The sequence below is a fragment of the Poecilia reticulata genome, chromosome 20 (assembly GCF_904066995.2).
Source record: "Poecilia reticulata chromosome 20, P_reticulata-male-v2, whole genome shotgun sequence".
Classification (NCBI taxonomy): Eukaryota; Metazoa; Chordata; class Actinopteri; order Cyprinodontiformes; family Poeciliidae; genus Poecilia; species Poecilia reticulata.
In genome coordinates this window covers 25806724-25834666 of record NC_088849.1, presented here as the reverse complement: position 1 = coordinate 25834666, position 27943 = coordinate 25806724, and the positions used below count along the sequence as shown (strand labels likewise).

The window sequence follows — 27943 nt, the reverse complement described above, 5'->3', positions numbered from 1 at the left end:
TTCAAATTTCACTGGAGAAATAAAACATCCACAGAAACTAAAAACATAGAAATAAAGCTGGTTTACTTATAAATGACTGATAAATTCAGAGATTTTTTTGTTTTTAGGGTTGAATCTGAACATATTAATGTATTTACTCAGTTTTAAGCTATTAAAAATCTTCTGATTTTTAATATTCTCCAATTTAAAGGTTTTGACCTAAAACTTGTTCTGCTCCAACTCAACTGCAGCTACAATTACTGTAAACAGAAAAAAATGTTTTTAACAAAAGCAAAATATGACATAGTCTGCATCTACTGCTTAGAATACTTTAATTAAAACTTTATTCATATCAATGATGTACGAAAGTAAAAGAAACTAAATCCAGAAAAAACTAAAAGTTTGAATTATTGTAAAATGTCAACATGTCCACAGCCTAGTTTCCATTTTACCAATAATAAAACAATATTTACAGCTTTAATTAAGGTTATGAGGGACGAGTCTGAACTCCAACATTGGAAACAATGAAGAAGCTTTCAGACGATTTAATGGCACACAGAGATTCACAGACATTTTCCAGGCATCGTGACCAGCAGACCGCCCGACTTCCTGACCTACAAACGACAAACTAACTTTAGATTTTCACCGTTTTTCCTTCCGTACAGTTTTACGTTCCCAAATCTACAAAAATCTACAAAAACAACCAGTTATGATGCTGGAAAAGCAACAGCTGCAGCCCAACAACCCAGGAAGGTTTGGGCTCCATTTCCAGGGTAGCAATAGAAGAAGAAGAAGAATTAATAACAGTAGCAGTAGAAGAAGAATTAATAAAAGTAGTAGAAGAAGAAGAAGAATTAATAAAAGTAGTAGTAGAAGAAGAAGAATTAATAAAAGTAGTAGAAGAAGAAGAATTAATAAAAGTAGTAGAAGAAGAATTAATAAAAGTAGTAGAAGAAGAAGAAGAATTAATAAAAGTAGTAGTAGAAGAAGAAGAATTAATAAAAGTAGCAGTAGAAGAAGAAGAATTAATAAAAGTAGCAGTAGAAGAATTAATAAAAGTAGTAGAAGAAGAATTAATAAAAGTAGCAGTAGAAGAAGAATTAATAAAAGTAGCAGTAGAAGAAGAAGAATTTATAAAAGTAGCAGTAGAAGAAGTGGTAGAAGACGAGATAAAGAAGTAGAAAGAGCGATCAATGCTCAGAGAAATCACTAAAAAAACCAAGAGCTCCAGCTCAGTTAGCAGGTTAAAGGTCAAAGGTCATCTCTGGCGCCTGCTTGTAGGAGTTGAAGCAGTACATTTTGCTCTGAAATAAAAAATGTCAGCAGGTTTTCAAAGCTGCTTCTGAATGGAGAAGATGACTTATCTCTTCCAGAGAGCTGAAAAAAGTTCTGCACCGGCCTAGTCAAAGTCCAGACCTCCATATTGACACGGTGAGGGGAAACAGACATCTGCAAACAGCAATGAAATGAGGCAACACCTTAAAGATGGTGGGGGTGTACTTAGTTTCCCTGACAGCCTCAGTGTGCTGCATCAGTCAGCAGGAGGTTTTAATTTCTGGTTCGGCGTCTGATGTTGGTAAAACCGACAGTCAGCTGATGATGCACTTCCTGCTTCGGCCTCAGCTGCGTTGCGTAATCGCTGAGGGGGCGTGGCCTGAGTAAAGTCAGGAAGGCTCCAGCTCAGCCGGACGCGTCTGCATGCAGGCAGCATGCGTGTCTTGTTTTCTGTCAGATGATCTGAATCTCCTGCATGACACCAATATGAAGCAGTGCTGACCAGTCAAACCAGCAGCACAACAGACTGGTTATGAGTCTAACTCACTGGGACATGATCGGCATTCGGACTGGAACAGCAGAACCTCAGTTCCCAACCAGACGCGTTCAAGAGACAATTTTATGCTAAATAATACGAATTTTTACTTTAAAGAGCTGAAATAAAATAAGTAAAATCGTTTTAAATGGTTAAATTTTGCATTTCCAAACTATAAATACCTGATTAGTAATAAACTTCAACAATCAGAGGGATTTTAACACTGCAGACGGTGGAGACGGTTCTGGGGGAGGGAAGGTCTGAGGATTCGTCCAAATGGGTCGGATTATTATTCCGTTTCATACATGACAGTCTGCTAGACTCGGTTCTATTAGGGACCAAAACATTTGTTACATTTTCAGCTGCTGCTGTTCTCTTTCTCACTGCACTGAGTCAAATAATCCAAACTAACTGAAAAACCTGTTCCCCTCCTCACCTGTGGGGGCGCTGTACCACAAACCGCCGAAGGAAACGACACAAAAACCTCTGAAGAAGACACGCTCACAACAAAGTGAACAAAAATGGAGTGGCGTCAGATTTTTGGGTATATTTTCGCCCAACCATGAGCAATTTCTCTAGGCGCTAGGCTACGTGTTTGTTTGGTTGTATTTACCCACAATGCCCTGTGCTGTAGTCCACTTCCTGCTTTTGGAGCGGTCTCCGGTCCGCTTGCCGTCCACATACGCAAGCAAATTGAACTAAAGTTCAGTTCAACTGAAGCCAGACCTTGGTTTGTAGGCAGACCAGAGTTAGCTTAGCATTCACACCTCACCTGTGTTGAAAAACTCGTTTCCATTGCAGTTTTGCCAAATACACCAATTAGAATAAAGCTGAAAAACCACATTCTCATGTTGCAATATTTTTTACATGGCATGTTTTGATTAAGCAAATTCATTGTCGGAATTCCAATATGCGTAATTTCATGTTTAACAGAAATACAGTTCAAGAAAGAGGTTCTGTTTTTAAACAATGACATCTAACATCCATCTCTTCCAAATGACCTGTGGCAGTGATACAGTGCCACCAAGTGGTCTGGCGGACATATTACACCATTTTCTGTGGGGACATGTTTTTTCTTGATCACGTACAATAGTATACCGTCTCTGCTCTGTTAGTTCAGGACCTCAGGGACTTTTTAAAATAAATAATCCAGTCTTTATGCAGTAGATGAACTGGTGGTGTGTTAGAAAATCTGTTTTTAACATTTTGTTTCAGGTTGATTCTCAGTCCAAGTCTCTGTTTAATTCCAGGATTTCTTGAAGTCTGGCAGGTTTTTGGTTTGTTTGTCCTCCCATGTTGGTTTAACTCCAGGCCTGCTGCCGATAGGAGGAGCTTCTAATCTGCTAAAAACTCACTCAGTTGAGAAACTTCCTCCCCAACAGTGTCTGCAGACCACAAACCTTTAAATGAAATGATTTTTAGTTTAAGAAATGACCTGCAGCTGCTTCAGATCCTGGTTTGATGGAGATCAGAGGGAGCGGCTGCTGATCTGGAGGGTTAATTCAACCGACACGTTGGATTAAAGGCAAAGCAGACGACCTTTCTGCAGCGGAGTAATCTGGTTAACACCGAGTTAAACGCCGCCATGTCAGTCAGCAGAGAAACCTTTTCAATCAGCTTTTAGTCGTCTCAGTGCTTCACCCAGAAAACTGACAGGAAATAACAAGTTGAGACTAACAATTAAAGAACAGAGGAGGATGGATGGATGGATGGATGGATGAACAGATGGATGGATGGATGGATGGATGGATGGATGGATGGATGGATGGATGAACAGATGGATGGATGGACGGATGGATGAACAGATAAATGGATGGATGGATGGATGGATGAACAGATAAATGGATGGATGGATGGATGGATGGATGAACAGATAAATGGATGGATGGATGGATGGATGGATGGATGGATGGATAAATGGATGGATGGATGGATGGATGGATAGATTTATGGATGGATGGATGGATGGATGGATGGATGGATAGATTTATGGATGGATGGATGGATGGATGGATGGATGGATGAACAGATGGATGGATGGATGAACAGATGGATGAACAGATGGATGGATGAACAGATGGATGAACAGATGGATGGATGGATGGATGAACAGATAAATGGATGGATGGATGGATGGATGAACAGATAAATGGATGGATGGATGGATGGATGGATGGATGGATAGATTTATGGATGGATGGATGAACAAATAAATGGATGACGGATGGATGATGAACTCCTGGGTGTAGCCACTCTGAGCTAATCTCTGTTAGCGTCTGTTTGCTCCACGTCTTCAGGTGAAACTGAACCTTTTGCCACCAAAGCAACAGAAAACCATCTTCAGCTCACAGACCGATCAGTCAGACGGATCCCAGCCGGCTGATTGGTCCCGACCCATCCCTCCTTCCTCCATGTCTGCTGACATTTAGCCCTGATCATACTGATCAGAGGCTGCGTTGACCTCTGCCCCCTGCAGGCCTGGAGCTTTATGGCCTCCTCGCTCCATGTGGCGCTGCCAAAGCACACATTCCCACCCGGAAAGTCAACCCAGCACTCCCATCATCCTGACACTGTTTGCTGGAAAAGCCATTAAAGGTCCCAGGATCCTACCTGATCTCCGCCCAGGAGTGGGACCCATTAGCCAGACTGGCCCATTAGCAGAGCAGCAATATGCTGCAGATGTGGGACCCATCAGTACAGGGTTAGTTTCACTGGACGCCATGTTGGTCCAAAACTGGAGTTATAATCTACGGACCTACAGATGAACAATCCAGAGTCAACGCACAACTTCAGCTGGTACAGCTGGGAACCCAAAGAACAGGAAGGTCCATGTTCCCACAGGAACCTCTGGACCGGACATGGACCAGAACTGGACTGGAAACGGTCCAGTACTGACAACGGTTGGTCTCTAGACTGGAAATTGTTGGGTATTGGAAAAGTCCGGGACTGGACTCTTTCTGGACTGAAAATAGTCCAGAACTGGACTGAACTGGACCAGAACTGGACTCAAAATGTTCCGTTACTGAACTGGAATTGTTCCAGAAATTAAAACAGTTGGATAATGGACTGAAAACGGTCCGGAACCGAAAATGGTTGGGTGTTGGGTGTGAAAAAGCATCCAAAGGAAAACTTTTCCAAAACCTTGAGGTGAGGAAAGTTCGGCGGCCCGGAGGGAAAAGCGGGACGTTTCAACACAACCAGCGATTCTCTGCTGTTCCGACTTCCTGTCTGCTTTACGCCGCAGGAGTATTTCAGCAACCTCAGCCCAGTGGTGCAAACAGAGGAGGCGTTTCTACATGAGCAACAGCGACTTTCTGCAGATGTGAAGAACAAGATGGAGGTCAGGAGGAGGACTGACAGCTGACTGCGGTCCATTAACCTGAACCCGATGCGGAGGGGAAGTGGTTCTGTTGGTCTGTGACGAGGAATGGATAAAAAAAAGGGGAAGAGGCGCGTTGTTGTGGCAGGAGTGACAAACCGGGTGGTGACAGGCTCCTCATACAGGTCTGACTCGTTCCCAACCCCGCAAAGCCGAGTCGGGTCGGAACCGAGACATTTAATTCACCTGGATCACACAGCAGAGCCCACAAGATGAAGAGGAGGAAGAGGAGGAAGAGGGATTCCTCCACACAACAACAACAACAAATAAATAAACAAACAAACAAACAGAGCTCATCAGCACAGTGGCGCATTCTCCCAATTAAGCTCCACAAATTGCGCACAACTCCAGCAAACTTCTCCCCACAACAACCATCCATTTCAGGCAGAAACCGGGAAACACGTGTAAATAACACAAAACGAAATAAAATCAGAGAGGAGCGAGTCCAGACACGGAGCTTACCCTGCTGATGTGAAGCAGCTGCTGCTCTGACTGAACCGAGGAGCCGCGACCAAAACCTCCCGATTCCCGGAGGCGAGACAAGCGGGGCGAAAACTGCCAAAACTGGACTTCCGGGGGTTTCAAAATAAAAGTCTGACGACAGCGTCAGAGCAGAGCGATGACAAATGATAGGAGCTGAAGATCTGCTTTCGTTTCTGTTTTAACGAATTAACATGAATTTAAAAAGGAGAAAATAAAAATTTTAATCTCTTTTAATTCATAGAATTTTTATTTTTTTTATTTATTTGAGGTTGAGTTTTTGAAATGGTATTAATGGTGTAGATTATATTTTTGTAATAAAATCAAATATGATCATTTTTAAAATAATTATTTTATATAATAAAAATTATATTAAAATACATTTAGATTGTTTTGATCATTAAAATAAAGATGCCTTCTGGAACAGAACATAAAACTTGAGTTTGTTTTATCTCACTTTCACACATAAGTAGAATATTTTTCATATTTTAAATGTTTTATCTGAGAACCTTTGGTATGTTTTGGTTTTATCAGTTGAAATCTCTGTCGTAAAAAGATAAAGCAGATGATCTGACGCTCATTCTGCATTTTTTAATTTAAAAGAACATTTTTGATGTTTGTGACTCAACAACTCAAACTGATGTATTTCAGCAGAAGGCTGCTTTGTTTTAGTTTCTGCTGTGAACCATCGGGACAACGTTTATGACGGGCTTTTATTTTGAAAAGGAAGTACATCAGGTTTGGTGGTCATGTTGTGTCTTTCATGCAGATTTTGGTTTTCCCCTGGGAACCGCATCAGCTTCCTTCTCCAGGCATTAGAGGTGAAGTTACCTGTTTACACCTGGATGGATGCTGCAGCGGGACCAGGATGACAGACAGTTACACGTTAACGTGCCGCGAAACCGGAAGTTCCTTCATGTCCGATGATTGGAGGGAAGATGGAGCTCAGAAATGTGAGCTCTATCCATCCATCCATTTATCTGTTCAACCATCCATCCATCCATCCATCCATCCATCCATCCATCCATCCATCCATCCATCCATCCATCCATCCATCCATCCATCCATCCATCCATCCATCCATCCATCCATCCATCCATCCATCCATCCATCCATCCCTCCCTCTCAGGTGAATCAGCAATTCTGACCTTCATCTGTTCCAGTCACTTCAGAACTTGTTGATCATTTCTAAGCATTTTTCCTGTTTCATCCTCAGATGTTTTCCCTCATTATGTCTCCTTCCCACTTCCCAGTCCCTTCATTATGTCCCAGTCCCCCAGCCCAGTCCCTTCTCCATGTCCCAGTCCCCCACCCCAGTTCCCAGTCCCTTCATTACTTCCCAGTCCCCCATCCCAGTTCCCAGTCCCCCACCCCAGTCCCTTCATTACTTCCCAGTCCCCCACCCCAGTTCCCAGTCCCCCACCCCAGTCCCTTCATTACTTCCCAGTCCCCCATCCCAGTTCCCAGTCCCCCACCCCAGTCCCTTCATTACTTCCCAGTCCCCATCCCAGTTCCCAGTCCCCCACCCCAGTCCCTTCATTACTTCCCAGTCCCCCATCCCAGTTCCCAGTCCCCCACCCCAGTCCCTTCATTACTTCCCAGTCCCCCATCCCAGTTCCCAGTCCCCCACCCCAGTCCCTTCATTACTTCCCAGTCCCCCATCCCAGTTCCCAGTCCCCCACCCCAGTTCCCAGTCCCTTCATTACTTCCCAGTCCCCCATTCCAGTTACCAGTCCCTTCATTACTTCCCAGTCCCTTCTCTATGTCCCAGTCCCCTACCCCAGTTCCCAGTCCCTTCATTACTTCCCAGTCCCCCATCCCAGTTACCAGTCCCCTACCCCAGTTCCCAGTCCCTTCTCTATGTCCCAGTCCCCCATCCCAGTTCCCAGTCCCCCAGCCCAGTTCCCAGTCCCTTCTCCATGTCCCAGTCCCCCATCCCAGTTCCCAGTCCCTTCATTACTTCCCAGTCCCCCAGCCCAGTTCTCCCAGTACCTTCACTATGCCCCATCTTCTCCCCAACACTCAGGTTCATCCACTCCCTTGAATCGGAGGATAAACTCTTCATGAAGACACTGAACGGTTTGATGAGGCTCAGACATCCAGACGATCGATCAGGTTTATCAGCCTTTCAGCATCAAAGCAGTTCAAAGTGCTTCACTTCATGAAAACACCAATACAATAGAAACACAGTCAACAACTGGAGCGTTATATTCTGTGAAATCTCATCGTTACACATCAGAATGTTGATCAATGTTTCATTTATTATGTTTCAAAAGCGACTCTAAGCATTGTCTGTTGCCAACCGTCTCAATGAATGTTGCTGGATGATGAATTGTTCCAGAACGTTTCAGCTGACCTGTTGTTGTGTCTCTGCTCCGTCTCCTCCCAGGTCCAGCCGGTCGTGGCAGATGGCTGCTGGTTCTGAACCTGGTTCTGGTTCTGTTGGAGCTTTCTTCCTGTTAGAGAGGAGGTTTTCCTCTCCACTGTTGCCACATGCATGCTCTGTATGAGGGATTCCTGTAAAGTCAACAACTTTCTACTGCTTATAGTTTCACGCACACCTTGTTACTTCCATGACAAACCAAATAATAATGGAAAAAATCCACAGCTCGCATAAAAAGTGTGTCATAGTGTTGGTAGTTCATCATTCAGTTGGATGCAACAAAAGCAAAGCAGAAGAAGGAGAACAAACTGTGGCTTCAGAAAAACAAGATGGAGGCTTTAACCGGAGAAACATCCCAGAGGAACGTTGAGACATTCCCATCTGTGTTTATTTTTAAAAAAAGCTTTCCATGTTGGCTCTAAGAATGATTGGAGATAAAAATGCTGCGCTTTGTGCATTTAGTTTGAAAAAACCTGGACCATATCAGTATTTTATTTCCATTCTAACAGTGCATGTTGTCAGCAAAAGAAAAAAAAATTAAGTATTTCATGCTCATCAAAAGTCATTTTGTATTCATAAAGGTGAACATTACTTTTTACTTTCACTTGAGTAAAACAGTTCAACCTGTACTTTTACTTTTACTGTAATATTTTTTCATACACGTATCTGTGCTAGAGAATGCGAGTATGTTTGATACCTCTGGACGTTCAGTTTGGTGGAAGGTGGAGGCGAGTCTGAACGTCCTGGTCAGACCTAAAGCTCCAAGTCCTTCAAGAAGAGGATTGTAGCAAATCATCAGTGTGAAAATATATTTAAAGTCAGAAAGTTTAAACTCATCCATTTATACTGTGTGAAAAATGTTCTACCAAACTGTCTGACTAATTCAGTTCATCCTAAAATCAGATACTTAAAGAAGACCTCAAGCCTTAAAGGGCCGTGACAGAAGCGAGAAGTCTGTTGCTGATCTTGATAAGAAAGTCTGAATAATCTGAAAGATTATAGGAGATGTACAAGAAGGAAATGTTTCTTCTTTAAGAAAAACAGACTGAAGTCAGACTGTACCAGGCTGTTTGGACAGAAGAAAACTGAATTATTTGAACAACAGGACAAAGGAGATTAGTGTAACCCGGGGTGAAAAAACTGCCCTTAGTCCCGCCTTGCTGCCCCATTGGTTAGTGACAGTCAGTCACACAGTGCATGCAGCCAATTGACACACCTGATGTAATTATTTAGGCTTGCTCCAGCTTTCCCCAGTCAGGTGTGAGGGGGAGAGCTGGAGACAAAGGAGCTACAGATCTGAAAAGATCCAGTGAGTTTGGAGCCCTGAAGCTGCCATGCTCTCTACCGTTAATGGAATTGGCCAGGTGATCCCTTTGTAGGGTAAAAGATGGCGAGCTTCTGAAAACTGGCTGGAGCCAGGAGAGCCCCAAGAATCACTTCATCCTGGTCTGTATCAGTTCCCCCTCCATCTCACCACTCAGGCACACACTCCATTATTCATCTCTTTATCCGAAAGAACTTGCGCTGGGACATTGTCATCTTAAATATCTGGATAATCCAACCATGGACTTCTGAATGTGTGTCGGTCAGACTTTGGACTGACCAGCGGGGAAGTTGAGACCAGTTGTGCACAACTTAATGGAGGATTGCCGCAGTACTGTGTATTTATTTTGGGTTCTAAGTATGTCTTGTATTGTTCACTTTAATTTTTTTCTTCAAAATACATGGTATTGAAAGCAGTTATTTTGTATCGTTTTATTGATTACTGACAACGGCTCCAGTAGACGATTTCTAGTCTTCTGATTTCTTCCATCCAGTCCTTTTACACTTTAAATAGTGATACATTAGGCATAAATCAAACACAGAAAAATAACCTCATACCAAAGACCCAACACCTTAAAACCAGGAAATCAAACCTTAGCCCAGAAACGGAAAATAACCTGGAAGGACAGCATCATTAAACCAGAATACAATTCAACCATTGTTATGGGAGACAATGAGAAAACTCAACAACAAACAATACTACCAACTGCTTGATGGCTCCATCTGCAATCACAAATATTACTCAATACATTACTTAAAATTCTCAATGAACCAAAAACAAGTCCAATACCTAACAGATGCCCAACCACCCAGACAACACTTCTTCTGTTTACGACCCAAAATCAACAGAATGGATCGGACCCTTCAAATCCCCAAAGGCTTTCGTCACTGTGTCAGACTGAGGCATTATTATTGCTGCCATGTGTCAGATGGAAATATCCATGAAGAAAGGAAGTCGGAACTGGACCCTGAAACATGACAGTGACCCAAAACAAACCAGCAAATCCACAAAGAACTGGAGAATCCATAGGCCTAGTCAAAGCCCAGATGTTAATACAGCTGAGGAGCTGTGTGGGTAATTGAATCAAATGGAAACCCTTCAGACATCTCACAGCTGAAGGTGAGGAATGTAGAAAATGTCCGTCAGACTTATGGCATAAAGGGCCAAGAAGCAGCTGAAGGTGATTCAGCCGAGAGGAAAACTCCTGCTACGTCTCTGACGTTCAAGTTTAAGTTTATTTGTACAGTAGATTTCAGCAGCCAGGCAGTTCAAAGTTCTTTACATCCTAAACACATTACATACAAAACTCTGGTGTTGTCACCTTGTCGCTGGTGTTGCTGTAGCTTCCAGTTTAAGGGGTTCTTCATGGGACCTTGGTGGTTCCTGGGTTGGTCCAAATCATCCAGACTGGTTCCTTTCAGTGGACAGAGACAGTCCACAGAAACTTTGAAACAATCAGGTGTTCAGAAATACATGATTCTCAAACACACAACAAAGCTGGAAATGGGGAAATTAGGCTGACATTCAGCTACTTCAGCCCTGGAATGACGACTTCTGTTCATTTTGTATCTCATCTTTCAGAGGCATATTTCTGCTTTGTGTGGTGCAACATTACTCAGACAGGAAAAATTAATTCTCTCCCTTTTTGACTGATAGAGTCAAAAAGGGTGTGGTGGTTGTAGCTGGATGTGTGAGTCTACTGATGTAGGCTGTGATATACATTCCTGAGACACCGGATGTCCCTGAATGCCACCAATCCGGCTCCGTTGGGTCAGAGGTCTGTTTTCAGAAAGCACTAAATTATGTGAATGAGTGCTGAGGAATTAAATCCTCATTCACATGGATGAAAGAAATATCCATTCATCCATTTTCAGCATTAATCCCACTCATGTGATTGGACAAAGAGGACCTCAACATATAGACAATGTTGAGGTCAGAGTTTGGGAAATAATCTCAAAAGTATCTTTAAGCAGATCCAGATATATTTCTTCTCCATTCCTCATATAATCATCAAACTTATAGTCAACCCGGATCATCGTCTATATGGGAGATCCTTCCTGCCTACATCATCTACAATAACTCTTTGAGCAAACTTAGATTATATGAATTAACAACATTTAATTTCTTTCTAGGATTAGTACAGTAGTTTTCAATTTTAATTTTCTAATTATGTTTGAGATTAATTATCTATTTTACTTTAAACCCCCAGATCTGATCGTTTATTAACGTTAAGACGACAAACTCAAGGAATTAAATCCCTTTCTCGACTGCCAGACTGTAACCGAGGCGAGACGGGAATCATCTCAACCCCACCCAACATCTTTGTTGACCGGTTATGTCTCGCGAGACATTCAAAATCACGTGGCTAATGGCTGGAGATCGCGGATATTAGAAGGTAGTTTTAGTGCTTTTAAATCCTTCGCTTTGGAGTAAAAATAACGAATTTGTGCAATGAAATTTAATCGGCTGATGCCATATTTGAACGGTGCGTCTCTGAAATGAATGCGTTTGCGGGGTTTTGTGCCGCTTACGTCGACCCCGCCTGTAGAAACCGTCAAACCTTCGAAATAAGAGCTCAATGTTTTCCGCGCTTTTTATCACTGCGAAAATAGTTAGCTTTGGTCTGGGAGATGATCCGGTCTGCTCAGACCCCTGCGGAGGGGAAACCGGCTCTTTACTGGATCTAACTGGGGGAAATGTTCACCTCAATAGGGGATGGGCAGAAAACAGCCCGCAGAGGTCATTTAAAGAGGATGTACAGCCGCTGCTAGCATTAGCCGGAGCTAAAGGCCTCCTCAGGAAACTGGAGGGAGCTTTTATTTTCCAAAATCTGCTTCTTCAGCTCGCCTGTCTGAGCTGCAGACCTCAATCCTTTATCCACATAATATATTAATATTCAGACTGTTGATAAACATTATGATTGTTGTTTATTGTGTCTTCATCGCAGGATTGTGTAGAGAAGAGGAGGGGAAAGTGACTGAAGCTCCACTGGAAACGACGCTGAGGGTGACTTTTCCTCCTGCTTTAAACTTCTCATCGTTTTCCCATTCATGTTGTTATCTCTATGGAAAAATCTATTCCGCTCAGTTTTTGACCTAAATATACTAAATACTTACTTTAAACGTCTCAAAATGAATGGAATAATTATTTCTTAAACAGTTGCAAGTTTATTTTATTATTTTATTATTATTCACATAATCAGACTCTTAATTATTTTCTGCTCCAGGCTGATTACTGTCTGAAAAAGCTCTTAAAATAAAATAGTGAAATTACATTAGGAGGGAAAACCGATTTATTTATGTTTTTATGTATTATTAACATAATTAAAACATTAGTGGGTTACAAAATGTAATAAAATAATAAAACTAAATAAAGAAAAAAATGTTTTTGTTCAATATTGAACAAAATTCTTTTTTATTGTATTCTTATTTACTGAAAGTATTCATTCAATTCAATTTTAACTTGATCTTAAATGTCTCAAAAAGCCATAAATGATTATTTAATTTTAACTGTGATAATATTTAAGACCAATGATAATAATAGTAATAACAATAATAATAGTTATGACTGCTATTATAGGAACAATATCATGACTAAAATATTTTAAATATAATCATCTTAACTAGCATTCCAAAATAATGTAATAATAATAATTTTAAAAATAATGACACGTTGTTTTAGCAATATTTATCTACCTGACATATTTTAAGTCCAAAAATAAAATTTATAAAACTTTTTTTTTCGTCTATAAATGAAATATATTTTAAACTTGAGTCAAATGTGCTTAATTCTCTTATTATTTATAAAAAATTATGAATGTTTATTATTATTTACATAGTAAATTTAACCAAATTTCAATCCTAATATATAACTAATAATTATTTTTTTCGTGTTTGTTTTATTCTTTTGAAATAAAATACAAACTTATTAGAATAAACATTTAATAAAAATACTTTATTGCATCCAAATTTAATCTTTATCCATGGACAGAGTGTAATTAATAATTAATAAATCAATATTTGGAGTTAATAGTGATGGATGTCTGTTGAAGGGAAGCTGGACTGGTTTCCAGTATGAACTGGCTGCAGGTCACTGGTTGTAACCAGGCGACAGTCTGGAGTTTATTCAGCTCCGGTTCCATAAAGCCTGATTTCATCTCCGTTACAATTCAGAGCAGCCGAGTTCCTTTAGATAAAGAGGAAGCGTCCTGAGCAAGCATGTGGCGACAGTGGAGAGGAAGCAGCTCCCAGCAGAGGCAGACTCAGGTTGAGAGGACAGACAGGAGGCAGGCGCTCTGAGCCAGGAGTACTTTCCCTCAGGAAGTTAGAAACAGCCGCGGTGACTCTGAGTCTCAACCAATCAGCACATTTCATTCCTCAGACTGGCAGTCAGGGTGAAAATGAAAGTACACCCCCTGTACATGCTGCTTTTTTAGGTTTCTGGAATAAAACCTGTTAAGGAGAGACGGGGTGTACTTTCTTTTTGCAGTGACGTGATCTCAGAGTGTGATTAGCGTGTTTCAGTCACTGAGTCCCTGTTAGCGTGTGAAAGCTGACCCGGTCCTCTGAATCGCCCCTCCAGCAGCCGCAGCAGCAGCAGCGATGGCTCAGCTCGCCAGCCACGGACGGCTGCTCCTGCAGCGCCTGCATCAGCAGCGGGAGATGGACTTCCTGTGTGACATCACCATCATGGTGAAAGACGTGGAGTTCAGGGCTCACCGCAACATTCTGGCAGCCTTCAGCGATTATTTCTCTGTCCAGGCGGAAAAGGGCGAAGAGTTCACGACTCTGGACCCGGAGAAGGTCAGCCGCTACTCGCTGGAGAAGCTTCTGGAGTTTGTTTACACCGGGCAGATGAACCTGAGCAGGTAGGAGGCGAGTTCAGCCTGGACACGAAACAGCAAAACGGAACAAAACACATCAGACATCGCCACGGTACAGCTGGACAGTAAACCAATAAGAGTATCAGGATAGACACAAGACCAATATCGGCTAATAAATCTGACAGAATATTCACTGAACTCTGATCCACAACCACACGGCATTCTGGGAGATGTAGGTAGAGGAAATACTATAGCTGCTCAACCTCTCACAGCCAGTTAGCAAAACAATGTTGGTGGCATCAACTAACTCACTCACCTTGGTTACCTAGCAACAACCTTTGAGTAACTTCTGGTCACCTAGCAACAACCTTTGAGTAACTTCTGGTCACCTAGCAACAACCTTTTGAGTAACTTCTGGTCACGTAGCAACAATCTTTTGAGTAACTTCTGGTCACCTAGCAACAATCTTTTGAGTAACTTCTGGTCACGTAGCAACAACCTTTGAGTAACTTCTGGTCACCTAGCAACAACCTTTTGAGTAAGTTCTGGTCACCTAGCAACAACCTTTTGAGTAAGTTCTGGTCACCTAGCAACAACCTTTTGAGTAACTTCCGGTCACCTAGCAACAACCTTTGAGTAACTTCTGGTCACCTAGCAACAACCTTTGAGTAACTTCTGGTCACCTAGCAACAAAATTTTGAGTAACTTCTGGTCACCTAGCAACAACCTTTTGAGTAAGTTCTGGTCACCTAGCAACAACCTTTTGAGTAACTTCCGGTCACCTAGCAACAACCTTTGAGTAACTTCTGGTCACCTAGCAACAACCTTTGAGTAACTTCTGGTCACCTAGCAACAACCTTTGAGTAACTTCTGGTCACCTAGCAACAACCTTTGAGTAATTGCACAACAAGATTAGATTAAATTTAAATTTCAAGAAGTGGATTTTTCCCACCAATGCGCTGCTTGGGTTTCCATAGAGTGATATCAGCCCGCTGAGGGCGGCCATCTTGTTTTATAGCTTCTGTTTATTTGGACTCTGAGTTCAGGTCAACTCACAGATTAAAATAGAAGCAAGTTTTTAAAGAAGTTTCCTGTCATTTGTATTTATTTATGGAAAAAAAATAGATTATAATAAAATTTTATAGGAAATTTTTATTTTATTTTCATTTAACCACTCAAAGCTTTTTCATACAATACTAAAAATACACTAAAATATGCAACTAAACATATAATAAATTTCCTTTTTTAAATAACAAAATAAACATGTTATTGCTTCAATGCAGTAACAGAAATCCGTTAGTGAAGGTGAACCAGGTGGAGGTAAAATAAATGGTCAACGTTCTTCTTCTGTGGTTTCAGCACCAGGCAGGCTGCCGTGCGCCGAGCCGCCGTCTTCCTGGGAATGTCTGAGGCCACTAAGTACCTGGAGAAAGTCCCCTGCTGGGCCGAGTCCGGCGAGACGTCCCAGTCGGACGCGGACAGAGAGGCGGAGCCGTGTCCGCCGAGTCCCAGCAGCCCGCCGTCCCCCGTCCCTCTGTCCATCGCCTCCGTGGTCGGGGACTTCAAGGAGGACGGCCTGGAAGGGAAGATCCACGACTTCGACCCGCGGGACGAGGACCTGGGCGACGACCTGGATTACGCGCCCACTACGCCGCGGAGCTTCGGCCGAGCGACGGGCAGGAAGAGAGGGAGGAGACCCAAGAGCTTCAGCGGCGAGCCGCCGGAGCCGAGCGGCGCCGCCAAGATCCAGAGCCACAGAGGCAGGGGGCGGCCCAGAGGCAGCGGGCGCGGCCGAGGAAGAGGAGCCGCCAGAGAAGAAGATCTGTCCGCCGGCGAATCGGAGGGCAGCGTGAAAGACTTGGGCGAAACGCTGGCCGACTTCGGAGACACATCGGCCGACTGGAGCCCGTCCGGAGAAGAAGAGCTGCCAGTCAAGAAACCGCGGCTGGGCAGTCAGACGAGGAGAGGGAGGGGCCGCGGGCGGGGCCGGGGGCGAGGGAGGGGGCGGGGCCGCGGGCGGGGCCGGAGGAAGATAGAGGAGGAGGAGGAGGACGATGAGGACGAGGAGAGCGGGGAGCTGGGAACTGAGGAGGAGCGTGAGGCGGAGGGCGGGGAGCCCGACGGGTCGGAGCTGGGCGAGTCGCTGACCTGCAGCGAATGCAACAAGCTGTTCAAGGACATCAGCAGCCTGCGGCGCCACGAGAAGATCCACAAGGGCCTGAAGCCGTTCTCATGCATCTTCTGCTCCAAGACCTTCAGGCAGGCCACGCAGCTCAAGACGCACCTGCGCATCCACACAGGTGAGAAACGGGAAAATACAGGAAAAAATGAAAAAAGAGGAAAATCTGCAGGATAAATAGATAAAATATCTCTGAGGTGTTCATTTTTCCCTGTTTGTCTCCAGGTGAGAAGCCGTTCACCTGCAGCAACTGTGACAAATGCTTCGCCCAGAAGTGCCAGCTGGTCGCTCACCGCCGGATGCACCATGGAGAGGAGAAACCGTACACCTGCGAACGCTGCGGCTTCAAGTTCGCCACGTCGTCCAACTACAAAATCCACATCAGGTTCTCATCCTGCTGCATTAAACTGACTGAGCTGCAGAGAAACGGCTGAATGTTCACTTCTTTAACGTCTGTTTTCCCCCAGACTGCACAGCGGGGAGAAACCGTACGTCTGCGACATCTGCGGCCAGGCGTTTGCTCAGTCCAGTACCCTGACCTACCACAAGAGGCGCCACACAGGAGAGAAGCCGTACCAGTGCGACCTGTGTGGCATGTCCTTCTCCGTGTCTTCCTCTCTGATCGCACACGCCAGGAAACACACAGGTGGAGCTCGGTATTAGTCAGACCCACTGAGGTGGGCGGAGCTAACACTGTTTTAATCTGTTCCTGTTTCTGTTTCAGGTGAAACTCCGTATAAATGCTCGCAAACAAACTGTGACGCCAAATTTGCGACATCTTCTGAGCTGAAGAAGCACCTGAGGAGGCTTCACCCAGGTGAGTTCAGATTAGGATTATGTTCAACTAGTAATTTAATTTAAAAAAACAAACATTGTGGCAACATCAGTGACCAGGATGCTTTGTACAATCTGAGCACCAAGCAGAGGCTGAAGTGAAAGGAAGCACCAAAAAGTCACCTTATTTTTTGCAGTTTTGTGTTTTTTCTGCTCTTATGCAAAGTAAATGTTAATGTTGGATTGTCATAATTTTTAAGATAAAATAATCAACATTTTCAGAGATAAAGGCTCGAACCTGTAGAATATGAGTGTGATATATGTGAATATGTGAAATAATAAACTTGTAATTATTTGAAACTTGCTTGTATGATGATGCATTTCTGATTGTTTTTAACATGTCAAACATTTCAGATTCAGCAGATTTGCTCCTTTTGAAGCCAGATCAGGTTCTAAAAGTTTCCCCCTCTGTGTGTGTGTGTGTGTGTGTGTGTGTGTGTGTGTGTGTGTGTGTGTGTGTGTCCAGATGGAAACTCAGGCGTCCAGTGCCTGCTGTGTGGGAACCGCTTCGCCAGCGTGAAGAACATGATCAAACATCAGGAGAAGGCTCACGCCGACGAAGTGCGACAACACAAGGAGCGGGCGCGAGCCGGTGAGCTGATGGGCGGGGCTTAATTTAAATCTAGAACAGTGTTTTTCACAGTGGGGGCCACCAGGCGGCGCTGCCGCACAAAATCAGGTCATGTGCCAGATATGGCCCCTACGCCAGACTTTGGACACCCCTTTTCTAAATGGACATAATACTTACTGAATAGTAAATTTTAAAAATGGAAAATTGAATGAGTCTTTATATATTTTGTAGCATTGTTTGTGGATAGAAGCCAGGCCCGTTTGGGAACCTCTTTTTCAGACTGTAACCGTGGCGATGTTCTAGATGGTAACCATGGCGATTTGTTGTGTCTCTGCAGTCGTCCTGCTGGCCTCCAGCCATCCGGTGGCCTTCGTTCAGAGCAAACTCACACAGGACAACAAGAGTCTGGTCTCCATCCCGGAATCGGAGCCGAGCAACCCGGAACCTCCGACCCCGAACCCCAAGGCCTCAGAACCATCTGCTGCCACCGCCACCGAAGACCCGCCCGCCGAGCCCGCCGCCATCATCCAGGACTTCAAGACGGAGCCGGACCACCACGCGCTGAGCGCCGGCCAGCAGGTGACCTTCGAGGCCGACCCGGAGCAGACCATCAACTCCGACACGCTGCACGCGCTGGTGGAGCAGCTGCGGCCGGCGGCGTCGCCCGCCACGGGCCTGGAGCAGATCATCATCATCAAGACGGTGGACCCGGCCGAGGCGGCGGCGCCACCGCCGCAGTGAGCCCTGAGGCGGGCCGGACTCTGGACTACAATCTGACCCAACTTCACATTTTCAGAACCAGTTTAGATAACAGCTTCACCATTTAATAGTGTTTTACCACATTGATGACCTCTGACCCCTCATTTCATCCTATTTAAAGAATATTTTACTCCTTTTTTTTCTTTTGACTAATTTTTACTTCTTTTTTATTATTTCTGATGAACATCTTTGAAGTTAGTTCTGCCATTAATTAGTTTGTAAAACTTATTTTTTAGCTGATTTAGATTTTTCAGTTGCAGAGTAAAGTAGTTTGATTAGTTTTGTTTTATGTTTGTTTCATTTTGGTGCGTATAAAAGTTAAAAAAATGAAACAAAAAGTCAGTTTCCTGGTTGTTTGGCTTTAATCTGGTGAAACTACAGAACGAAATTTTAAATAATTGCAGTGAAACATAACAGCAGGTTTCCTCCTGAATGATGCCGTCATTAATTTGACGATTAAAGAGTAAAATGTGAGCATGAAGTGAAAAAATGGCTGTTATTTCAGAGCCAGAGGATGAGAATCGAGTCCTGCTGGTACCGGTCCGGTCTGCAGGTCAGAAAAGTCTTAAATCAACTTCCTGATGATGCATCAGGACAGCAGATGTTTTTTGTACTCGATGCCCTTCGATGCTTTATTCCAGGACTTCCTGGAAGAATTCACACATTTTTGGGCTTTTTTTCTCCTTGGAACATAAAAATAAATATTAATTAAGACATGATAAGTTTTGCAGTATTTTGCTTCGAGCTAAATGTCCTAACTATGAACAGCTTCAGTTAAATCCTGTTTTCCTCTGTTTATTTTCATCAACCTGAAAATCTCAGTTATTTTACGGCTTTATTCTGGGTGGAATAATCAGTGTGTAGAGAAATGTGCTGAATCCTTTTATTTTTTCATGTTTTGTGTAGCAAGTAGGAGGCCAGAAAAATCACTTTTATTTATCGTATCTACATCTGTTGGAGAACGCATTTCTGTTTAGTTTAGTTGGAAAACTGCTGTACACAAAGCATTATCAGTAAGTCTTATTTTTGCAAAATGTCATCATTACTTGTACAGTTGTGAGAAATAACTACATGTTAGGCAATGTATAAAAAAACTGAGAAAAAAACTAATAAAAGCGATGTGAAATAAAGCTAAAATACATCAGTGTTGATTTGTTTTGATGAAAGGGGAGAAATATTTATTTTTAGCATTAGCATTTAGCATTACTGTCAAAATTATGTCAAAACTAAAACAATACTACAGAAACGTATCAAACCGAAACCATAACCAACAATGAACTTATATAAATATATGGTAACACTTTATTTGAAGGGGGTGAAAAAGACTGTCATAACCACGTCATAACACCTGTTATTAACATGAATAAGCCTTCATGAATATTTATGACTTGTCATAAAGCATCATTCGGTAAATCATGACTTTTAATACAGTGACATTATTCAAAATGTCTTTGTTATGACAACTTGACATTAACCAATAAATCATTACTGATATAAATTTGTTATAAAATTTGCACTTTAAAAATTAGGTAACTTCGTTATTAAAGGTAAAACAGTAATGATTTATTGGTTAATGTCAAGTTGTCATAACTAAGACATTTTGAATAATGTCAACTTTGTATTAAAAGTCATGATTTACCGAATGACGCTTTATGACAAGAGTCATAAATATTCATGAAGACTTATTCATGTTAATAACAGGTGTTATGACATGTTTATGACAGTCTTATTCACCCCCTTCAAATAAAGTGTTACCAAATGTTTCCTCTTGTTCAAGGAGAGATGTTTTCCTCCACTGTCCCCCTGTACTTGTTCAAGATAAAAATCTGCAGTGAACCTTTGATGGAGGTTTAATAAAACCTTTTATCTTATGTACTTTTGATTTCTCTAGAAACAAAACAGATTAATTCTGAACTTACATTAAAAAAGGTTAGTTTTTTATCAATTAAAAAAAAAAAAAAGGTTCAAAACGGCATCAGATTAATAAACACAAACGGCTAAAAATACAAGGTAAAACGTTAAAACTTGCCGAGCAGTTTGGTTTCAGTGGCGGGAAAAAAAACAGTTGACGCAGCGCGTGACGCAACTCTACATTGTTGCCATAACAATGGCGTTCCTGGCCACAGTAATGGCCGCTGAGCCTATAGCCGAGTGTTACAAAGCTATTTGTGAAAATGAAGTGATTCCTATAAACCCGTTTGTTTTAGAAAGCTTAGAGAAAACAACGACGACCAGGTGAGAGTTTGACTTTGGGTTAAAAGTGGCTGAAATGTAAAGTTTTAATGAGACGAGACGTTAGCTTCTGGAGCTAATGCTTAGTATTTGGTTAAGATAAACTAATCAGAGCCGACTTACTTTCTTTACTTACAATTTTCTTGCATCCTTCCTTTATTTTTTTATTTCCTAATGTCCTACCTTTTTGTATTAACTTACTAACAGTAACTGGTGATATATTTCTGGTAATTTTTCTAATTATTTAATTAAAGTCATATTCAGAGTATATCAATAAGTATAATGTTTTACAAAATATTAATGTAATGTAACAACAAAATACGTAAAAGTATTGAATTTCAAATAAAAGTATGCAAAACTTTCTGCATTATGCGCAACAACCCTTTGAATTATTAAAGTTGATGTATGTAACTATTATAAAAACATTTTTTTAACATATTTGTTGAAACTATTATTATGTTGTGACAGCATAATATAAGACAGATAATCTGAAAAAATCGAAAACAACCAATCAGAGCCAGGAGGCGGGTCTTAGTGCTGTCAATCAATCCATGTGGCTGCTCACGCCCTCCTCTACGCTGCAGCTAGCATGGCATACTGCGAATGCTCAGCCTAGTTAGCATAGCCACTGATTTATTGTGAGTGGGGGCCATTTGAAAGCTGAATATTAATATTAATAATTGGTGAAGGTAACTCAGTAAATGTGGAGCTTTTATTGTGAAAACTGCTCCAGTTGTTTCCTGTGTTGCAGGAATTTCACCTTGAATCTAGCAGGAAACGGGAAGCAGCAAGGCTTCCAGAGACTTACTGACAGTGACGTCCTCGTTCTATCAAAATGTCTCCTGAACTATCAGACCCTTACAGGTGAGCTGCCAGGTCCGGATCAACAGAACCAGAACCCGCCGTGTTTTTCACCGGTTTTTGTCTGAACAGGTCTGGATCTGGGGTACAACAACATCAGTGATGAAGGAGCCGCTTACCTGGCCATGCTTCTAGAGGTGAGGAAGAGGAGAGGCCTGCTGAGGTGTTGGAGTGAAGTCTGTTACTATCGTCATGCGTGTTGTCGTTGTCATGTCTGTTGCTGTGCAGGCGCAGGACACGATGCTGCGCTCTCTGGACCTCACCTTCAACAACATTGAGTCGCAAGGAGCCGAGGCTCTAGCCAGCAGCCTGCAGGTTGGTCAGATAAACGTCTGTAGCTGATCTTCTCCTCCAGGCGGAGAATTGGTGACACTGCGGTCCAAAGCAGGAAGTGATCCTCACTCATAAAGGGATAGCAAACAGGAAGTGATTGTTTCCGGCCTTTATAGTAAACAGGAAGTGATCATCTCCTGTGGGGATAGTAAACAGGAAGTGATCATCTCCTGTGGGAATAGTAAACAGGAAGTGACCGTCTCCTGTGGGAATAGTAAACAGGAAGTGATTGTTTCTGTGGGAATAGTAAACAGGAAGTGATCGTCTCCTGTGGGGATAGTAAACAGGAAGTGATCATCTCCTGTGGGAATAGTAAACAGGAAGTGATCATCTCCTGTGGGGATAGTAAACAGGAAGGGATTGTCTCCTGTGGGGATAGTAAACAGGAAGTGATTGTCTCCTGTGGGAATAGTAAACAGGAAGTGATCGTCTCCTGTGGGAATAGTAAACAGGAAGTGACCGTCTCCTGTGGGAATAGTAAACAGGAAGTGATTGTCTCCTGTGGGAATAGTAAACAGGAAGTGATCGTCTCCTGTGGGGATAGTAAACAGGAAGTGATCATCTCATGTGGGGATAGTAAACAGGAAGTGATCGTCTCCTGTGGGGATAGTAAACAGGAAGGGATTGTCTCCTGTGGGGATAGTAAACAGGAAGTGATTGTCTCCTGTGGGAATAGTAAACAGGAAGTGATCGTCTCCTGTGGGAATAGTAAACAGGAAGTGACCGTCTCCTGTGGGAATAGTAAACAGGAAGTGATTGTTTCTGTGGGAATAGTAAACAGGAAGTGATCGTCTCCTGTGGGGATAGTAAACAGGAAGTGATCATCTCATGTGGGGATAGTAAACAGGAAGTGATTGTTTCCATGGGAATAGTAAACAGGAAGTGATTGTTTCCATGGGAATAGTAAACAGGAAGTGATTGTTTCCATGGGAATAGTAAACAGGAAGTGATCGTCTCTCTCCATCCCTGCAGAGTAACAGCAGCTTGCTCTCTCTCAAGCTGTCGGGGAATAAGATTGGTAGAAATGGAGGCCTGGACTTGGCCGGCATGCTGCGGGTGAACATGACGCTGCAGGAGCTGGAGCTGGGCGAGTGCGACCTGGTAACCTCCGGTGGATCAGAACCTCCTGGTACCGTCAGCGGCTCTTCCTCTGACCCTGCCTCTGTCCCTGCAGGAAATGCAGAGCATGATCGGCCTCAGCACCGCTCTGAAGAACAACTCCACCCTCCTGTCTGTGGACATGAGCCGGGCGCTGCTCTTCAGCCTCCTGGTAGGAACTTCCCCCGCAGCAGGTTCTGGTTCCAGTTCTGATCTGAACGCTGTGTGGTTCTGTCTCAGGAAGAGTGGGCCGTTCACTTCTCGAAGATGCTTCCTGTGAACAGCAGCCTGGTGGAGCTCCATCTGGGGAAGATGGGCCTGACGGACACGGGCATGGAGAGGCTGTCTGAAGGCCTGAAGCTGAACCACAGACTGCGGTACCTGGACCTGCGCTGGTACAAACCCGGTCCTCATGTCTTCACACATAGACGGGTCTTCATCATCAGTTCTCCAGACTTCCTGAAGGTTCTGACTGTTTTTCCACCAATTCTCAGTCTGTTTATCGGACAGAACAGGTTTGGTCAGACGGGTCCGTCTGATTTTCACTCATTCCGTCTTAAAAAGAAGAAGAGAGGAAGCCAATGTTCATAGAAAATCAGCCAGGAAGTCTAGGAACTAATGATCAAGATTCCTAACAGAAAACCCTCTAAGCCCGGTGGTGGAGATGTTAGGTCAGCCGACCAGCGACCCGCCATGTTTTAATAAATGTTCAAATTTACAAGATCCACCAGCCATTGCAGTTGGTGGGCATCTCCTTGGCCCAGTTCAATGTGTCAGCTATAAACCTGGCTTAATCCATCTTTACTGTTTCTGGTGTATAAAAACCCAATTTAAAATAAACAGTGCTTAGCCTGGTGGGAGGAAGTAAAGCCTGGAGGCCCGCCAGGCTTATGGTACAAACCCTGACTGAGCGTCTGGCTTCCTGGATGCAAAATGAAACCTTTCATCTGCAGCAACCTTGTGAGCCGGGATGGCGCCCTGCATCTCTCCAAAGTCCTGAAAGGAAACTCCCCTCTGGAGATCATCGATCTGTCGTCCAATCGGATCGAAGACCCCGGCGCCGAGTACCTGAGCGAAGCCATCTGCTGTGAGGGCTCCGTCCTCAGAGAGTGAGTCAGTTTAGTTTGGTTTCTTCCTGTGGTCTGTGAGCAGCTGGCAGGCCGACTGGAGGCTCTGGGTTTGTGTTTTCCAGGCTTTCTGTCTGCAGAAACAACATCAGTACCTGTGGCCTGCTGTCTTTGTCCGGGGCTCTGACCAACAGCCCAACTCTGACCCACATCTACATCTGGGGAAACCACCTGGAGGAGCCGGTCTGCCAGGTGAACCTCCGTTATTCAGCAACACATCCTCGTTTTTCACACTCATTTAATATTTCACCCTCAGGAATCTGACAGAAGGACTCATTTTCAGAGGTGATGAAGTGGATAAATTATGGAATAATTAAATAAATCAATTGAAATGGAACAAAACAAGGACAGGAGCTAAATATTAATAACACTTTAAATCAAGAAGACTGTTAATAAAGACCTGATATTAAAGTTAAGGCTTTTTTGTTGCCTATTCTGAGGAATTTGCTAACAAAAGGCAGTTCTTAAATACATGAGATGAACAGAACTGGGCCGGGAACTGAACCCTGGGGAACATCTGTGGTCTTCTGCTGTAATCCACCATCAGAGGAAGCTTTTAAAACAACTGGCCTATAATTTTATCAAAGCCTGGAGGGTTTTCAGGTGTAAAAAAGGTTTTATTGGGTTGTTTGTGATTTAAACTTAAGGTGGAAGCGGCAATAATCCAGATCTGGAATCGTAGTTAAAAATGACTGTTTATTAAAGTGTTAATTTATGGGTACTGAAGTGTAACTCCTGCTGCTCCGTCCCTCAGGCCTTCAAGGAGCTGCTCGACACTGGCCGCCTGACGCCTGAGCAGACCGACGTCAGGCCCTACGAGGTGGACGGCCATGTTTTCCTCGCCGAGCTCTTCCATCATTTGAGGAAACACCTTTTCTTTACAGACGTCGACGAGGAGGACGCAGGTTCAGACTCCCCGCAGCCGTGACGCCGTTCAGGAAACAGTTTCATCAGAGGTGGAAATGGGATCATATTTACATCCAAATATGAAAGAATTAAATAAAAGAGTCAATAAAGTTAAATAATTGTGAATTTATTTTCTTGTGCAACATGTGAGAATAATTGTTGATTTTAAGCCTCCAACAGTCAGAAGCTGAAACGTTTGGACTTCAGGAATCAGGTAAGAGAGAAATGTCCTTGTTTGTTTCTGATCTGTTGAAATCCAAGTGACCTTTGACCTCCTCCCTACTCCTCAGCCTGACTCTCCTCCTGGCTGCTGGTCTTCCAGTCCGACCCGTCCGGGTCCCAGTCCAGCCGGATGTTCCGGTTCTTCACGCTGAAGCGCAGCTGCTGCTCCTCCTGCGGCCCGGCGCTCCAGCGCTGCATGGCCAGCCGGGCCAGCGCCGGCATCCGAGGCAGAGCCCCGAGCAGCGCGGGCAGCCAGGCCGAGCAGGGAGCCGAGGTCAAAGGTCGGAGGCTGAGGTCGGCCTCCTCCAGCGAGCCCAGGCCGCCCGCCGCGAACAGCGCCGCCCAGGCGGCGTCCCCGACCGAACCGTTGTAGGACAAGTCCAGGACCCGGAGGGAGGACAGGGAGCCGCGTCTGCACACGTCAGCTGCTCCGGGACAATAAAGGTTAATCATTCAGAGCGGAAGCTACAACCTGACAGCCGCCATCTTGGCAAGTACTATAACTGTCATGACAGTTGCTATGACAACAACAAACAAGCCATGAGCTCAGGAGTAGCTCTGAGATACTCATTACAGCTGTTACTCTATATACCTCTGTGTAACTAACAAATATCAGGGATATTTACTGCAGTACTTGTGTTCTGTTGTCATAGCAACTCCATAGCAACTGTTATGAATGCCTACCAAGATGGCTGTCAGCTACAAACTTCCTGGAAGTGTGACATCACATGAGAATTATGTACAAACGTACATTATTACGTTAAAAATAACCCAAAATATAAACAATGTGTTTTCTCCTGAATGACGGTCAGTTCGGCTTTAATTTAAAACGAAATCACCGTGTTGGTTACCTAGGTGACGCAGGTCGTCGGTGGTGAGGCCGCAGCTGCTGAGGCGGAGCTCCAGGACCACGGACGGCTGCAGAGCGTCCATCAGCAGCGGCAGGCGACCGCCCACCACCTTACACCAGGAAACATCCAGGCTGCGCAGGTACGGCGCCACCAGGGCTGAGGACACAAAACATCCAGGTTAGCCAGCTTTTACTGGGGACACTTTGAGTTCTTTAGTTTGTGGAGGAAATTTGTAATCCATGACTTTCTGCTTCAGTATGGAGCCAAACAGAGGTACACTTTTCTAAACTAATAAAAAATGGGAAAGACAGGCGATCATAGAAATTCATTATGATGCAGAGGAGTCCCCAAAAAATTCCCATAGTGTGGCTGGCTGGGAAAAAACTGATGACTGTGTCTGAATGGGTCTGAACTCAACATGCAGAATTTTCCAGAAGGAAGCAGAAGTTACAGTAATCAGTCCGACTAAAGACACAGATGAGTTTCTCTAGATCTAATCCTGGAGATGCTCTTCAGGTGATGGAAGGCCGACTTTGGAACCATCTTAATGTGACTCTGAAGGTTACACTTATGCTAATCTGCTAGTAGTGTAGCTAACTTTTAGCTTAGCACTTTTGCTAATTTTGAAAACATGTAGCACACCTAATTATGTTTGTCTGGATAAATTCTGAAGCACTAATTTTCTTGGCTGTTCAGGTGAATAAAGTTCAATATCTTTGTGCATTAGTTTCCACTAAATACTGTTATAGTGCAGCTAACATTTGGCTAGCGGTGCCGACCCCTGGCTGACCCCATGGCTCATCTCCTCCAGCTGCAGACGCAGTGAGCCTGTCGGTGTTTACCCAGGGCGGTGAAGGACTCCTCCGTCAGCCTGCAGCTGCTCATCGGCAGCCTCCTCATCTGAGTCAGCGGCAGTACCGACACCAGCTGGTGAACCGCGCCTCCCGCCTCCTTATTGGACGAAACGTCGAGCGCCGTCAGCGCCGTCAAAGAAGGCAGCACCTGGACTGGAGAGAGGGAGGAGGTGAAGCCTGCAGCGGCTGCTGGCGGCGGCGGTCACAGAGACTCACTCAGAGCCTCCAGGTCGGCGCGTCTGAGGCGGCACAGGTGGAGGTCCAGGCTCTCCAGGTGAGCCATGTGAGCCAGGTGAGAGGCGAGTCCGCTCAGGCCTCCAGCTACACTTCTGTTGCAGGACAGGTCCAGCTGGCGCACCGAGGGCAGGCAGCGCAGGGAAGCACCTGCAGCCACAGGGAAACTGGAACATTTACTATTAGTTTAGTAACTGGGGGAAAAAAATACTTTTAGGAGTATTTTTACTTTTACTTTGAGTAATTTTATTGTGAAGTAGAAGTTCTGCTACTCCCGAGTAAAATTTCTGGATTTTTTACCCATTGAGAGTAACTTTACTGAATGAAGAACAAATTGTTTTAATCAAAAATTCACCAAACACAGACACATCTACAGTTTTTGATAAAAATGAATAATTTTTATATTCAAAGAAACTGATTTGGAAAAATATTTTTTGACTGATTTTGTTATTTATATGAATTTTTTTCATTTTGGTCTTTAAAGAACCAAAATTTCCACGTAACTTTATATGTTGGTTTGTCTGATGATGCAATTTTTAAATATTATATGATTTATGTTTTGATCAAAATTAAAAAATACTTTATTGATTGTAAGTCATTAAATCAAAGCGTTATTGTAGATGTTGAAGGCTGTGGGCTGGAGAGATCTCCTGTAGCAGTCTGTTTCACAGCAAGTTTGAAGAAGCCTCTGACTAAAGACACTCA

General features: G+C 43.7%; 4 protein-coding genes across 9 annotated transcripts in view; 2 read left to right on the top strand and 2 right to left on the bottom strand.

Annotated features, from left to right (window-relative positions):
- The window catches only part of pld1b (phospholipase D1b), a 46773-nt gene extending 41036 nt beyond the window's left edge, over positions 1 to 5737 (bottom strand). For both annotated transcript variants that reach the window (XM_081601840.1, XM_081601842.1), the window contains exon 1: positions 5631 to 5737. The gene's annotated coding sequence lies outside the window, so the exon portion shown is untranslated. The remainder of the gene's footprint in view (positions 1 to 5630) is intronic.
- A 5897-nt stretch (positions 5738 to 11634) lies between these two features.
- Positions 11635 to 19659, top strand: mynn (myoneurin). 3 transcript variants are annotated; one of them, XM_081601868.1, is made up of 9 exons: positions 11635 to 11750; positions 12303 to 12361; positions 13940 to 14222; positions 15537 to 16477; positions 16582 to 16741; positions 16824 to 17002; positions 17081 to 17173; positions 17657 to 17782; positions 18099 to 19659. In XM_081601868.1, exons 3-9 carry the CDS (start codon positions 13957 to 13959, stop codon positions 18500 to 18502), a joined length of 2169 nt encoding a protein of 722 aa, XP_081457994.1. In that variant the 5' UTR covers positions 11635 to 11750; positions 12303 to 12361; positions 13940 to 13956; the 3' UTR covers positions 18503 to 19659. The 3 variants fall into 3 exon arrangements, with proteins under 3 accessions (XP_081457994.1, XP_081457993.1, XP_081457995.1); XM_081601867.1 differs by having other exon boundaries at positions 13937 to 14222; XM_081601869.1 differs by lacking the exon at positions 11635 to 11750 and having other exon boundaries at positions 11766 to 12361; positions 14116 to 14222.
- A 946-nt stretch (positions 19660 to 20605) lies between these two features.
- Positions 20606 to 25438, top strand: lrrc34 (leucine rich repeat containing 34). Of its 2 annotated transcripts, none has more exons than XM_081601876.1 (12): positions 20606 to 20755; positions 21486 to 21616; positions 21686 to 21750; positions 21842 to 21928; positions 22919 to 23047; positions 23121 to 23216; positions 23285 to 23439; positions 23998 to 24153; positions 24237 to 24363; positions 24926 to 25127; positions 25248 to 25291; positions 25368 to 25438. In XM_081601876.1, the coding sequence occupies exons 1-10, from the start codon at positions 20628 to 20630 to the stop codon at positions 25097 to 25099; spliced, it is 1248 nt and encodes a 415-aa protein (XP_081458002.1). In that variant the 5' UTR covers positions 20606 to 20627; the 3' UTR covers positions 25100 to 25127; positions 25248 to 25291; positions 25368 to 25438. The 2 variants fall into 2 exon arrangements, with proteins under 2 accessions (XP_081458002.1, XP_008395125.2); XM_008396903.2 differs by having other exon boundaries at positions 20607 to 20755; positions 21504 to 21616; positions 25368 to 25436.
- Positions 25184 to 27943, bottom strand: part of lrrc31 (leucine rich repeat containing 31) — a 7691-nt gene continuing 4931 nt past the window's right edge. For both annotated transcript variants that reach the window (XM_008396901.3, XM_008396900.3), the window contains 4 exons: positions 27221 to 27388; positions 26993 to 27157; positions 26151 to 26306; positions 25184 to 25724 (listed from right to left, as the gene is read on the bottom strand). In XM_008396901.3, coding sequence (XP_008395123.2) covers positions 25357 to 25724; positions 26151 to 26306; positions 26993 to 27157; positions 27221 to 27388 — 857 coding nt within the window. In that variant the 3' untranslated portion in view covers positions 25184 to 25356. The remainder of the gene's footprint in view (positions 25725 to 26150; positions 26307 to 26992; positions 27158 to 27220; positions 27389 to 27943) is intronic.

Bases quoted from the DNA above. Each gene is read 5' to 3' on its own strand.
- mynn (XM_081601868.1), top strand. From the start codon at position 13,957: ATGGCTCAGCTCGCCAGCCACGGACGGCTGCTCCTGCAGCGCCTGCAT. The intron at 16,742-16,823 runs GTTCTCATCCTG...GTTTTCCCCCAG, and splicing joins AACTACAAAATCCACATCAG to ACTGCACAGCGGGGAGAAAC. The intron at 17,174-17,656 runs GTGAGTTCAGAT...GTGTGTGTCCAG, and splicing joins CCTGAGGAGGCTTCACCCAG to ATGGAAACTCAGGCGTCCAG.
- lrrc34 (XM_081601876.1), top strand. From the start codon at position 20,628: ATGGCGTTCCTGGCCACAGTAATGGCCGCTGAGCCTATAGCCGAGTGT. The intron at 21,617-21,685 runs GTGAGCTGCCAG...TTGTCTGAACAG, and splicing joins GAACTATCAGACCCTTACAG to GTCTGGATCTGGGGTACAAC. The intron at 24,364-24,925 runs GTGAACCTCCGT...TCCGTCCCTCAG, and splicing joins TGGAGGAGCCGGTCTGCCAG to GCCTTCAAGGAGCTGCTCGA.